This window comes from Mus musculus, chromosome 7 (genome assembly GCF_000001635.26).
Source record: "Mus musculus strain C57BL/6J chromosome 7, GRCm38.p6 C57BL/6J".
Lineage (NCBI taxonomy): Eukaryota > Metazoa > Chordata > Mammalia > Rodentia > Muridae > Mus > Mus musculus.
In genome coordinates this window covers 100318830-100332870 of record NC_000073.6, presented here as the reverse complement: position 1 = coordinate 100332870, position 14041 = coordinate 100318830, and the positions used below count along the sequence as shown (strand labels likewise).

Genomic DNA, 14041 nt, shown 5'->3' with positions numbered 1-14041 from the left:
TAGCACCACAAGGATGCTCCAGCTCTCCTACATTTAAGTGGAAAAACTGGGCTCAGAGAGTAAAACGCCTCTCACACCTTCCCCACCCCAGTAGTTGTTAGCATTTAACTACAGTCCTCTGGTGCCAGGCACACCCTGCTGCTCATGCTGTAGCCCAGCTCAGCTTTCCGTACTCTTATATCAAACCCTTGGCCAGCACACTCTAGGAAAGCTACATACCCAGTTGTTGCTCACTTTTAATAATTGTCATATTAGGGTTCGGAGTATAGTTCACTGGTTTGTTTGAGTATCAGGCTTGGGGCCCTAGTTTCAATCCCAAGTAACCACACCCCCCACATTACTATAAGTTGTGAGCTTTCAGTATTCTGTAAGACAGTGTGAGAAAGCACATCTTACAGTGCCTGGCACATTGTTAAATACTCATCTGCTGTACTTTGTAATGATCCATTTCAATATTCTTAATATAGATTCTTTTCCACTGCAGCCCCATTGCTAGCCACTCACATCAGCACCAAGCCAGGCTTCTCTTTTATTTCCATGGGTAATTGCCATTTCTAGCCACCTCTCCTTTGAGTGGGCTATTCTGTCTGTGCAGAAGCCTGCCTGGATGCCTGCTGGATCATCAAGACCCTTGCCACATTTTTACAGTCTGTGTGACCCTTTTTACCCCTGGAACCATAATACCATTAGTGTTGTGTTTTACTCTCCCACTGGACTGAACTCTGTGAGCACAGGGGCTGGGTTTTCTGCCCAAAGTAAATGTACACCAAGTAGGAAGGAAAGTACATAGGCAAAATTGAACTGTGAAGGGAGCACAACATGGGTCCAGTTACACTCATCAGACTATCCTGGGGGAGGGCCTCCTGGGCTGCCCAGTGACCTGTGAGGTACAGAGATGAGGAGGGGAGGGCTTTTTGTCCCTGAGGTTGCCTGCTTGTTCCTCTCCAGGGAAGTTCCAGATGCAGGTCTTACCCCAGTGTGGCCATGCAGTCCATGAGGATGCCCCTGACAAGGTAAGTCTGGTGCCTGGTGACTTAAGAGGATAATGGCAGGAATGTGGGTTCCACAGAAAGTAGGATAAGCCTGTATCTTGGGGTTTATCTGCAGTCTGCCAGCTCCCCAAGCCCCTTCCTGGTGAGTGAGTACTTTGTATGTCTGCTGAAGAGCTGCTGGTACCCTCTGTTTCATCCCAGAGCCCTGTGGCTAAGGTCTTCTTTGTTACCCCAAAAGCCAAACTGCACCCTAAAGTCCATTTATTCTCAGAGATACTAGAGCTTGTGAAAAAAAGGTGTTTGTAACCCTTCCAGAAGTAAAACATTGCTGAAGGCCAGCTCCCACACCACAAGGTAAAGTGAGGAGAGCGAAGTGTGGAGTCGATTGCAGCCAGTGCTGATAGCAAAACTTAATTATCTGGAGCCTGCACTCTCTGTGACCGGTGAAGAACTCTAAACTCTTTAAACTCCTTGGGGGCCATGAGAAAGAAACAAGAAATTCACACACACACAAACTTAGTGGATGAAGCAAAACAGGTTTCAATAAGCAAGCTTCAACAACTTCACACACACATACACATACATATATACATACACACATACATATATACACATACACATTTGGTGGATAGAGGAAAGTTCCAGCGAGCAAACTAACCATTCTGTATGCATACATACATACATACATACATACATGCATGCATACACATACATATATGCACAGTTGGTGGATAGAGCAAAGCTCCAGTGTGCAAGCTCTAACAACTTTCTTTTTTCTCTTAGCCTTTTTCTATCCCTAAGTCAAAGTTCTCTATGTAAAAAGAAAATTAACCTCATTCAAAAGCAGATAAAATTGTTATACAAGTGTTTGGGCTGCGTGTCTGCCTTGCTCCTGGGATGCCAGGAGTGCCAGCACAATGCTCAGGGGTGGCAGAACACAGTCCATAGTGGGAGTCCTCATTCTGTGTTTCCCTGGATTGGAAACAACGGAGTATGGACGATTTCTGTTGTTCCAAGTCTCCTGTGTACCTGAGAGTTGGGAACTGGGGTTCCCAGTCTACACTTCCCCTCAGGGCATCCTCTCACCGGGCAGGAAGGGGAATGCAGGGCCTAGGACAAGAGCAGACCCAAGTTTGGTTCCAAATGAGTGCTGAGAATACTGAGAGGCTGGGAGAGAGAAGGCCCTCTCCAGATTTAAGCTCTGTTCTTTTTTTTTTTTTTTTTAAGATTTATTTATTATTATATGTAAGTACACTGTAGCTGTCTTCAGACACACCAGAAGAGGGAGTCAGATCTTGTTACGGATGGTTGTGAGCCACCATGTGGTTGCTAGGATTTGAACTCTGGACCTTCGGAAGAGCAGTCGGATGCTCTTACCCACTGAGCCATCTCACCAGCCCTAAGCTCTGTTCTTTATGAGGAAGGCCTCCCCCCACAGTGATCCTTGATGGAGAGACGGTCCTGGCTTATCCAAACTGCTTTAGTACATGGCAGGTGTGAATGCATACACCTTACTCAGGGTGAATCCGGCATTAAATACCTTTTGTGGGAAGGAATGCCCAGGAAAGGAAGCTCATTGGCTGAACACTCAGGGACTATCTAGATACCTCATTAGCATGGAGAAAGAACTCGGTTTTTATGCTGCGTGACTGGTTGTCGTGGTCCTCTGAGTGGGGGCCATGGTTGCATGTCCCAGAGCAGGTGGGGTTTAGCAAGGACCTGGCTCCACACCTACTGTATTCAGTTCTGAGTTCCATGGGGTTTGGGCTCAGGCAGCCTTACTTGTTCACTTGCCCCATACAAGAGAATTACAGCAGAATTGTTGATTGCATGTTTTCCTAGCTATCTTTTAGTCTACAAGTTCATTATAAGTTGAAAGCAATAGTTTCTTATGTCATAGGTTAACAAAGTTGTTACCAAGAAACAGGTCACCTACCCACTCCTTGTTCATGGCCTTACTTAGGCCTGTGAGCACTGAGACCCATGGCCTCATTCCTGGACCTAACCTAGAATGAGTGTTTTCCTTCATCATTAATTTATTCCAAGCCTATTTTTCATCCTAGTGCAATTTATGTGCTTGTAATGCATGAGAGCTCACTGTCGTCCTTTTCCAGCCTGTGCAGCCTTTACTATTTTGCAGGAGGAGGCACGTTCTATTTTTTATTTTAACTAAACTTTCTATCAACTATCTTCTTAAAATTACTTGAATCAAGTCAGGAATTCTTTAAAATCACTACTGTAAGTCATTAATTCATGTAAAAAGCATAATTTCATGAAAGTTCATCTTCATGTTGATCTGCAGGTAATTTGCCCAATAGTATCCAGTAACCAACCATAACAGACTATAGGTAGAAAGTGTATTTCTTTGCCTAGTCACACCATCTCAGAAAAATTAGGAATACAGCCATGACAAACACGGGAAGGCACAGCAGCAGCAAGAAGCAATCCTGGGATGAAGCCCTGGGGCCGTGCTTCTCCAGGACTTACCAGTCACAGCCGTCTCCAGGAAGCTCACTGCCCTCTGCAACTTCTCCTGCATACAGTCCACCAAAAGGTCCTTGTTCCTCCTCAGCTCTCTGGCCACCCTTACAAGGAGTCCCTGGTCCAGGTCCTTTTGCTCTTAAGCCACCCACAGTAGGTACTACCCACATAGTAGGACTCATGAGGACACCAGGGAGCCTTGCACAGAGCCTGCCTTCCAGCAGAAGCACACAGGCTTCCAGTGCTGAGCTCAGCACTTACTTTCACAGAGCCTGGAATGCCTCCTCTTTTCCAGGTAGCTGAAGCTGTTGCCACTTTCCTGATCCGGCACAGGTTTGCAGAGCCCATTGGAGGATTCCAGTGGTAAGTGTGCACAAGGGACATCTAGCCAGCTGGTCCACCTCAAAACTCAAGACTCTTGTATGTGGGGTGGGGGAGCGGGGTGAATATCTCTGCCTTAGCCTTGCCTGGTCTAGGTTACCAAACTGGTATGTGTTTTCTTGTTGTATGTGGACTCTGTCCAGTGAGATCTTGTTGAGCTGTGATTGAGTCATACCGTATCTCCTGCTCTAGGGCATCTGCCCTCTGAGGAGGCTGGAATGAAATCAGCCTTTGCTAGAAATGAGTGTTCTGCCTCTGCTGAGCCGAGCTGTGGAGGTTGTGTAGCGGTCTAGATCAGGGATTCCAATCCCTGCCCTGCTGACATGTAGAAGAGATGATCCTTTGTTGTGGTCACAGGGTGTTCTATGCACCACAACAACACCCTGGCCTCTGTCCCTATCTTCCAGAAACATCTCCTAAACACAGTTCTGCCAACCAGAATTGTTCCCAGATTGTACCGTTCATCAGGGAGGCAAAAGCGAAACAGTGGCTTACCTAGAGAGGGAGAGGAAGCAAGCCCTCACCCCAGAAAGCTCCTCGTATTAGGGAGACAACCCTGGCTTTATGTTGAAGGAGAGACATGCAGACCCACATTGTGTGGTATAGGCCACTACAAGCATCTGTTCTGCCCTGGAGGAGGCCCTTGCTTCTCAGCCCATGTGTCACATGTATCACTCCTGTTGGCCTCTTCTCAGAGTTTGATGAGGCTTTGGGGGAGCCTGTGCTCTTCCACAGAAAGTTTGAAGAAGTGCCTTTTGCCTTAGACAGCTCTGATTGCCAGGCATGGGAGATGGCAGTGACAGGAGTGGTGGGGGCATCAGTCCTGACGGGGACCTGGGACAGTGAACCAGGAAGGTGGTGGTTCATGCTGCCCACTCCTGTCTGTTAACTGACCATCCATGGACCCTAGAGTCAATAGTGAAGACTTAATTTCTCAATTACGTGTTTGGGGGCTTCTAACCATTTGGTGTCTTGGAACCATTCATTGAGGGCAGCACCCTGTCTAGCCCCATGTGGGCTCTGAGGAGATGGAACATTGGTGGTCAATAGGGAGGGCTCCCCAGAGAAAGGAGTAAGCTGGAGAAAAGCTTGTGATGGTTAAATTGTGACAGTTCCCCTTTCTACCCTTGACAGTGTGTTTCCTGGCTGCTAGTGACCTGCTGTCTACTCCTCCCTCTACATTGAGCTCTGTTGTAAATACATCGCACCAGAGGCCACTGTGACGCCGCTGTCTCCTCCTCTCCATCCCGCCCAGCCATGTGACACCGGCTCTTGTAGAGGGCATCCCCAGATGTCCAAACCCTTTCCTGTGTACTGTTGAAAGCATTGTTCTTCAGGGCCCTTGTCCAACAGTGGCCCGTGCAGTCTGGGGTCCACAGCTCTTCCTCTCCTTCCTGTGCTCCCTGCCTTGCCTAGGATGAAGCCTCCAGCGCTGCTCCCTGGCCCTGTTCCTGGCATATGGCAATGTACCCCAGGCTCAGGGATCTCCCTTCCTTGAGGATGTTCTTGGCATGGTCCTGCCCTACCTCATGGGATGGGCAATGCACACACTGGCCCTTATTTTTCCCTTTCAAATAAAACACCAGTCAGGTACCTTTATCCCAGTCTTAACTGTCCCAAATCTGGAAGGTCCAGAGTAAGCAGGATTCAGGGAGAGGGAGTGGATAGCAAGTATCCCAAGAAACCAACCTGTAAGTCAGGTCCAGCCAGTCCAAGCACATGGCTTCCCATCTGGGTGAGCCCACTGTCCCACTCCCACATGTCTGGGCACCTGCCCTGGGCTGAGGCCAGGCTGCTCCAAGGGCCGCATGAGCCCTAATCTGCCACAGAGCAACCCAGGTTAAACACAGCCCATGCACAAAGCCACAGGCTAAATCCTGTGGAATTGTTTTTAATGACTGAATTTAACCATTTTCATAGTTGGTTCCTGGAGGTGTGCCAAGTGCCCGCTTGCCTCTTCTAGACCCACAGCTTCTTGATCCACTTGTGGTTTCCATGTCACTAATGTAGAAACATCATGGACTAGCATCCCCAGTCTTTGCCCTCATCCAGCTGTCGCAGCGCAGCACTGGGGCCTCCCCCTGCTGCCCAGGGGGGGGGGGGTGGGCAGCCTCCTGAAACCCATCTTTCTGTGACTGTCTTAGGTGACGTGTAGCCCTCTTCCGTTTTTTCACCCAACAACTTCCTCTGTCCTGCTGCACGGTCCAGAGTCTGGGACCGACTTTGTTTCTTTGTTATTTATGATCTTGTTTAAAGAAAATAAATATCTCCCAACCTTTATTTGTCTGAGGAGCTGTCCTTACTTTGCTGATCTGGCTAGGAACAGTTTATTCGATTTAGTTGCTGCAAGACCCCAGAAGCCCCTTTCTCCATAGTCTGTCAGTGTCTGTAGCCACTGGCTAGTACCCCATACTCCTGTAAGTACATCATCACCTGTGTTCCTATAAACATCCCTAGTGAAGCCCTGGGAGAGATGGATAGACATAGTGCTGTGTTACGAAGAGGATTATCAGGGAGGGGAGAGAAAGAAGTCTTTCTCCACAGCCTATCAGTATCTTCCTCAGATCTGATCCTGAGAAGGGCAGATGTCTTTACTACAGCCGGGAAACTTGAGTCCTGTCCCATTTCTTCAGCTGGCCAAGGGGACAGTCTGCCCCTGTGTTTTCCTTTGCTGATGGCTTCTCTGCCAACACTCAACTAACAACTCAAGTCATCCTCTGAGCTCGAGTTGTATGTGCCCATCTGTCCCACAGCTCTCTCCTAGGGAGCCAGAGCCACTTTATTTTTGAGCTCCTTGAAAGTTGCTCTTGAGTGCATGGCTCCAGCTCAGACTGAGGTAGAATGAGCAGGTGTCAGTTGTCCAGACTACACCTGGGATCTCCCTTTCTCCTCATAGCCAGTTTGCTGCCACACCCTGCATCTTCCTGATGCCCTTCTTTCCCTCCCCAGCTATTCCCTGACCTGGATCTCATCTCTCACCTAAATTACTCCCTGACCCTTGCTGATCTGCTACCGGCCCCAGCCCCAGGGTTACTATTTCCTCATCTGCACACTGTCGTAATCACCTGCACCACTGGCATGGAGGACCACATATGATAGAGTAAGTCAGCTGACAAAGCTCTGTGCCGGCCTCACCTGGAGTTTTGATGCAGGTTTTGTCCTTGCTCCATTCTTGTTGAGTCAGAAGTGCTCTGCATTTTCAGGTACACCCATGCTGGAGAAGCTAAAGATTAGATGTTCACTGTGACCAGATAGAGCGCAGGCACCTGGCAGAGAGGAGAAGGGCCCACCTTCTGTGTACTGTGATTTCTGCAACCCATCTTTTGGGATGGCCTTTCCGCTGCATACCCTGTTGCCTGCAGGGGGCAGCATGATCACTGTGGTTTCGGTCACCAGGTAAAGCCACGATTACCAATTTTGAGCACCATCAAATTTACTTGACATTGAACCCTCAGAAGAACCTGTAGGGTGGTCGCTGTTCTACTCATTTTACGGGTATGGAGACATTAATTTATATGTCTCAGAAGTGACAGTGTCAGGCTCAAACTCAACTGGTTTCTATAGCATCCTGCCTCCTAAGGAGTACAAAGGACCCCTGGAGAAGTGATTTGGAAGTGGGACTATTCAGTTTTCACACCCCCACAAGGTCCCAGGGACAAACCAAAATTTAAATACCACCAAAGTTCTCCCAGGGGAACTATAGAGTTAATTGGGCTAGCTTACAGAGCGTGGATGAGGAGTTCCTGACAGGAGCATGGGTGACCCCAAAGCACTTGGCCTGGATAGTTTTCACCAAGCATGGATGATGGTACCAGGTGAGGGTCCAGTGACTCTTCCTACCTCTTCCCCTGGGGGGACATCAGTCACCAAGCCCAGCTGTGAGGATCATTTGCAAGCAAGCAGAGCTGAACTGAAGATGGCAGTTGTTTTACTCAGAGGAACATCAGCCCAGAAGAGCAGGAGGAAAAATGAGACCTGTGCCTGGTGGATGGAGGCTGAGAATGAACGAAGTGTTGGTTGAGCTTCGTTGGCGGCTGTGCATTGGAAATGAATGTGTTGTAGGTGGCCATCAAGTGTAGGCGTTCTATCCAATTAAAGGCAAGGTGACTGAAGTTCAGAGACGGGGAATGGCTTGCCCACAGCCACAACTAGGGTGAGCATCTAGGCCTTCTAGTTCTAAGTCCAGCATCCATATAAGAAATCAGGCACAAGATAATTGTCTTCCTCCCCCCACCCCCAAAGTAAAGTTACTTTAGTAACCTGTGTAAAAGGGTTATCGAACCCCAGACTAAAGTGTGTCTGTCAGAGACAGCTGCAGGCTAAAATAACAGTAAGGTTATCCAAGAGAATCATAAGGAATTAACCATGTACAAAGAACAAAACAAAACAAAAAACCCAACCATATAATTTGAGCTGGCTAGTTTTATGTCAGTTTTATGCAGTTAGAGTTGTCTGAAAGGAGAAAACTCAATTGAGAAAACATATAAGATCTCTGGCTGTAGGACATTTTCTTGATTACTGATTGATGGGGGAGGGCTCAGCCCATTGTAGGTGGTGTCACCCCTGAGCTGGCTGAGCAAGCCAGTAAGCAGCACCTTCCATGTCCTCTGTATCAGCCTCTACCTCCAGGTTCCTGCCCTGTTTGAGTTCTTGTCTGGACTTCCTTCAATGATAACTGTGATGTGGACATATAAACTTAATAAACACTTTCCTTCCCAAGTTGCTTGGTTGTGGTGATTTATCACAGCAATAGTAACCGTAACGAATACAAATACACCTAACCATAAGTCTATATAAATATACATATACAGTCAAATGAACTCTTCTGGACTGACAACATTCCCTCCAAGAGCCATAGACCACCTATGCCCAACACCAGGCATGAGAAACCCTCTTTGAGTTGTTAGTCAGAGTTGGCCAAGAGACTCCCAGAACACACAGGCAATTACTATTGCCTTTGGTTGCTCACTAGAGTATCTATTGAAGCAACCTACCCAGCCATGGTGCCTATGAGCCACACCGGCTTGGCACTATAACCTTAAGGGTGCAGTAGACACATACTTGATATCCAAAAGCTCTCTAAGTGGACTTAAGTCACGCTCAACAAGAGGAAAACCATGCCCAGAACTGGGAATGCAGCCAATTACCCAGGGCTAGGAAAGTCACGGATCTTGGAGGAGATGCTCCAACTACCACTGCTGGGAGTCCTTCTTGGGGGTCTTTCCTGGCCACACCATCCTACTAAAACAGCATTATCCCCAACTACATTCTAATATATATTCTTATACCCACACAAAGTGCAGTTCTCACTCTTCAAGGAAACTTCTCTTTGTAACAGAGACCATTACAGAAAACCACAACCAATCAAAACGCAGAGTTGTGGAGCCAGTCCCAAGGGCTATATCTACCATATAACTCTTGCTCAAAAGGTCTCAAGGAACATTGCAGAAGAGGGGACAGAAGGATTGTAAGAGCCAGAGAATCGGGGAGTTTGCTGTGAGATTGTGTCTCCTAGTAACATCAGAAGCTACACTTGTAAGGTGTCACCATCATGGCTGCCTAAACATATACTGAACATGGATGACATAAGTCAGACAAGTTAAAGTAAATGGGGGAGAAGACCATGAGGCCTCAACACTACACGACCACAGGCAACTAAGGAATACTGAGAATGGGAGAAATAGTTTCTCCCCAGGGAGAAGCACAGCAATTGGTTAGTCAAACAGTCAGCCCTGAACACATGCATTCATGTAATATATAGACTAAGCAGGTTATATTTAGATATACATGTTTATACATATATGCATGTGCAACAACTAATGAAGAAATAGACCGTGGTTTTGAACGAGGGCAAGAGGGGTTTGGAAGGAAGAAAGGGGTGAGAGAAATGATGTAGTTTTATGATAATCTCAAAAGAAAAAGGCATCAGTGGTCCAGGTAAAAAGGATGTACCAAGTGAGACAGGGTCTCAGTGATGGGAGAAAGCAATTGTGTTGGTCCTTTGGAGCTGGAGTAAACAAGACAAGCTGTGTTCAGGAAGAGAAGTCGGGAGACCATTATGTTGGATTGGGAGGCCTGCTGACAAATGGAGGTCGGGAGCTCAAGGCAGTAAGAGGGAAGACACGGGGCTGGAGAAATGGCTCCGGCACTAAGAGCAATGGCTGCTCTTGCACAGAACCTGGCTCAGCATTTACATTATGGTGCTAGTAACTGTCTGTAACTCCAACTCCAGGGGATTCAATGCCCTTTTGTGCCTTCTGCAATCATCCACATGCATCCGCACATACTAATAAATAATAAATAAAATATATAATAACATAATTGTCAGGGCACTCTGGTGGAGTCAGCTTGTGAGGCAGAAATGCCAAAAAGCTGCTCATGAGAAATGAATTTCTAGGACTCTCCTCCTGGATATTCTGGCGAAAGCCAACTCTCCAGTTTGGATCGGTTTGTCAGGCGAAAAGCCTGGAAGCTGTTTCACGAGGATAAGAGTCCAGGGAAATTTTCCTCCCAGAGTTATGGCATCTCTTTCCCTAACCCATTATATTCAAATTTCCACCACATTAATCTAGTGTATAGATTCACGTGCACTCTATTAAGCATCACCTTATAGTAAATGCCTTTTAAGATTGTATTCTAACATAGCTAAAGCCTTTTTCCAGTGTTCTTAGATTCCAGATAGCAGCAAGGAGCTTAACCTATTCAGTAACTAATTAGCCCCACCATAAAACAATAAAACATCTGTCATTTACTCAGCTGTCTATAGGTAGAGACTAAAAGTCTCACTGAGATAGAAATCTTTTACTACAGGCTACATTCCATGTCAAGTATAAGTTGATATACTACCCTGATAAGGGGGAACTCTCCAGACAGGATAAGTTTTACTAGACCTAAGAATTTAGAGCTCCTGATAACACACTACTCTTAAGGCCTATCAAGAGTTAACAACCCCCTGATGCTTTTAGGCTGATCCTAGGCAGGGCTTGTTATCCCTAATGTAAACATTTAATTAGTCCCTGCAAATTCCTTTCTGCTGTAACTGGTGAATTTCAGTGTATCTTGTCTTTTTGTGATTTGTATCCTCTGATAATTCGTTGTAATATAAGTCTGAAGCTCAACCAGAACATTACATTCAGATCCAACACCACTCGCGTGTTCGACTGTATGTCTCTACATCCTAATCTTGCCCATCTACTCTAGAGACTCTTTTCTACGCAGGCACAGGGGACCAGAGGGCCTGCGGCACATAATAATAAAAACAAATAGAAATTAAATTTGAAAAGTTAAGCATTAAGAGCCTAAGATAGCTAGAGGGTGGTGGCACAGACCTTTAATCCCAGCATTCTGGAGGCAGAGGCAGGTGGATCTTTGTGAGTTTGAGGCCAGTCTGGTTTACAGTGAGTCCAGAACAGCCAGGGCCACAAAAAGAAACTTTGTTTCAAAAAACAAAATACACAGATACAGAGAGAGAGAGAGAGAGAGAGAGAGAGAGAGAGAGAGAGAGAGATCTCAGACAGCAGCAGAGGAAGCCCAGGGCCTCCCCTCCTTCCTAGTAGGTACATGTATTTATAGTCTTGGAGCAACCGTAGTCTTGTCCAGCCAGCTACTGCATCAGCTTCCAGAGTCTAATGTGCTATAGCCTGGGTCCAGGGCTCAGCGAGTTATGCCAAGTCCTGAGGAACCTCCCCTTATTCTTGTGGCTAGCTTCCTCTCCCCACAGTTTGCTAGAAAACCCCAGCCTGTAGCCAGGCAGAACGTTGGAGTCTGAGACTAGCCAACTAGCTGGCATCTCCCAAGGTAAGTGACCTGAGCCATTAACTGGGGATAAAAAGGGTTTTCCTGGTAGTCAGTGGGGATGCCACCTTCTGAGGACTGAGGAGCCAAAGTGTAGAATAACAGACACTACTTAAAATCTGGAAGATCCCACGCCTCTGAGGAACAGGAAAACAGGCAGTCTGGCAGTGATTCCGACAGGTGAGAGCAGCTCTGACCCGGAAGTGATTTGCCTAAGGCTGCACAGTTGCATGTCCTGGATCAGGCTGCAACTCCCAGCCCAGTGTATACCTGACTCCTCAGAGCCACCCCTGAGAGACGGCCAGGACTGACTGTATAGAAGATAGACCTTGTGGTCGTTTGGCTGAGAATGGCCCCCACTGGCTTATATGTTTGAATATCTGGTCCCAGTTGGTGGAACTGTTTGGGAAGGATAAAGAGGTGGGACCTTTTTGAAGGAGGTTGTGTCACTGAGAGCTGACTTGAGATTTCAAAAGACTTGTGCCATTCTAAGTTTCTCTGTCTGCCTCACGGTTGAATCTTAAGATGTGAGCCCTCAGCTACTGCGGCAGTGTCACACCTGCCTTCTGACATCATGATGGTCATGAGCACACCTCTGAAACTATAAGCCCCAGATAAACTTTCTTCTGTAAGTCACCTTAGTCATGGTGTCTTAACACAGCAATAGAACAGTAACTAAGATGGGCCTGGTGACAGCCTCTTTCTTACTAGGCAGATGGCCAAGATTGCCAGAATTGCTTGTGCCTCCTGCTGAGCTATCTCACTGGCCCATGGTTTAGAGCCTTCTCAGTAAGCTTTTCAGAGTGCACCATGGCTGTGATTCGCTCAGTCTACACCAGTAGCTAACTGAGAAGCCTGAGTTCAGAGAATAGGTGGTCTCACTGTAGACAGTGGCTTTCTTTCAGAGGAGGTAGGGTGCATAGGTGACGGAACCAATCCCAGCAGGAACCCAATCCCAGCAGCCTCAATATCCGCTTGGCACAAACACTCAAACACCACCATCTACGTTACTGCTGCTCATTTGGCCTTTCGCAGGAAGGACTCCTCAGGCTTCGCCTGTAAAACTTCTGCTTTTGCCTGCCCATTTCAAACCAGCCCCTGTGGGGATTCTGAATCCAGTCAAGCACCCTGGCAAGTGTGGAGCTGCATCAAGATGTGGCTCTAACAGAGGCATCAGTAGCACAGGGGCCAGGAGGAGAGCAAGTGGCCCAGTTAACAAAGGACTGAAGTCTGCTCAGTTCACAGGAGCCTTAGCAAGGAAGTACAGTGACTCCAGCAGGGTTAGAAGGATCAGGAAAGCCTCTGTAAAGGGTCGGTGTGTGGGATGAGGAAAGCTGCTCTGAGGACCTGGAGCGACAGCAAATGGGGAGGCCTTAGAGGTGGGAGACTGAGAAACAATGTCAGCAAGTCTAGAACAAGGTGACCAGACAGGGATTAGGGGCTGGGGCTCAGGTACATTAGTCAACAGCACTACTTTGATTTCTCTCTCAACATCATGGAAGAATAGTCGCTGTTAGAAGATGTGTTTGTAAAACATTTTAATGACAATAAAAACCATCACAAAAAGGAAAACAAAATTGTTTTCCACTTTAAAAGTCAGTCGTCACATGATATCCCCACTGGGGATGGGGATGGAGGCCTCTGGGTCAGACACTCCTCCTGGGGCAGCAGCAGAAATCAGCCCCATTATTGTTTGCAGTGTGTGTGTGGGTATATGAGGATGGGTGTATGGATGTGTGTGTGTGTGCTTGTATATATGTGTATGTATATGTGTGTACGCATGTCTGTGTGTATGGGTATATGTGGGTGTATGGGTGTGTGTGTGTGTGTGTGTATGCATGTGTGTGTATATGGGTATATGTGGATGGGTGTATGGATATGTGTGTGTGTGTGTGTGTGTGTGTGTGTGTGTGTGTGTGTGTGTATGTGGTGTGTGTTCAGTGTTAGTGAACTAAACCCAGGCACATTCTAAACCCTGAGTTTCTACACTGAGCTCAATCCTTTTATTCCTAAGGACATCTGCGCCCTCTTAGGCCTCTTCGTCTTGTCCATTCGACTCTTAAGTCTCACAGCTGGAGTAGAAACAGATGCAAATTTGGGGGATAGGGGGCTTCCTAGTAAAGTCCTATCCTTGACTCACAGGCAGCAGCCTTGCTGGAGGCCTTCCTTCAGGAGGGTCGGCTCCCCTCTGCCCATGGCTTTGGCTCCTGGCTTCTCTGACAAGCTGCCATCTGCCAGTGTTTCAGTCTTCAGGGTTGGTGCTGCAGGGTCTTCGGAATTCCTGTCCATACTCGTGGATCCACTTGTTGGCCACTGGAGGAGATCAGGGAGGGAGAGGGGGCTCAGCAGGGAAATGGCCACAGGGCCGTGCACTGGCCCCCAGGGCATGGGAG

At 47.4% G+C, this 14041-nt stretch overlaps 2 protein-coding genes across 3 annotated transcripts in view; one reads left to right on the top strand and one right to left on the bottom strand.

Moving 5' to 3' along the window:
- Ppme1 (protein phosphatase methylesterase 1) overlaps window positions 1-6134 on the top strand; it is a 45160-nt gene extending 39026 nt beyond the window's left edge. Inside the window, exons 12-14 of the mRNA NM_028292.2 lie at window positions 949-1013; window positions 3769-3836; window positions 4989-6134. Coding sequence (NP_082568.1) covers window positions 949-1013; window positions 3769-3836; window positions 4989-5007 — 152 coding nt within the window. The 3' untranslated portion in view covers window positions 5008-6134. The remainder of the gene's footprint in view (window positions 1-948; window positions 1014-3768; window positions 3837-4988) is intronic.
- Window positions 6135-13169: 7035 nt separating this feature from the next.
- P4ha3 (procollagen-proline, 2-oxoglutarate 4-dioxygenase (proline 4-hydroxylase), alpha polypeptide III) overlaps window positions 13170-14041 on the bottom strand; it is a 34213-nt gene continuing 33341 nt past the window's right edge. Inside the window, exon 13 of one of the 2 annotated variants that reach the window (XM_006507944.4) lies at window positions 13170-13961. In XM_006507944.4, coding sequence (XP_006508007.1) covers window positions 13891-13961 — 71 coding nt within the window. In that variant the 3' untranslated portion in view covers window positions 13170-13890. The remainder of the gene's footprint in view (window positions 13962-14041) is intronic. The other variant, NM_177161.4, reaches the window with a different exon arrangement.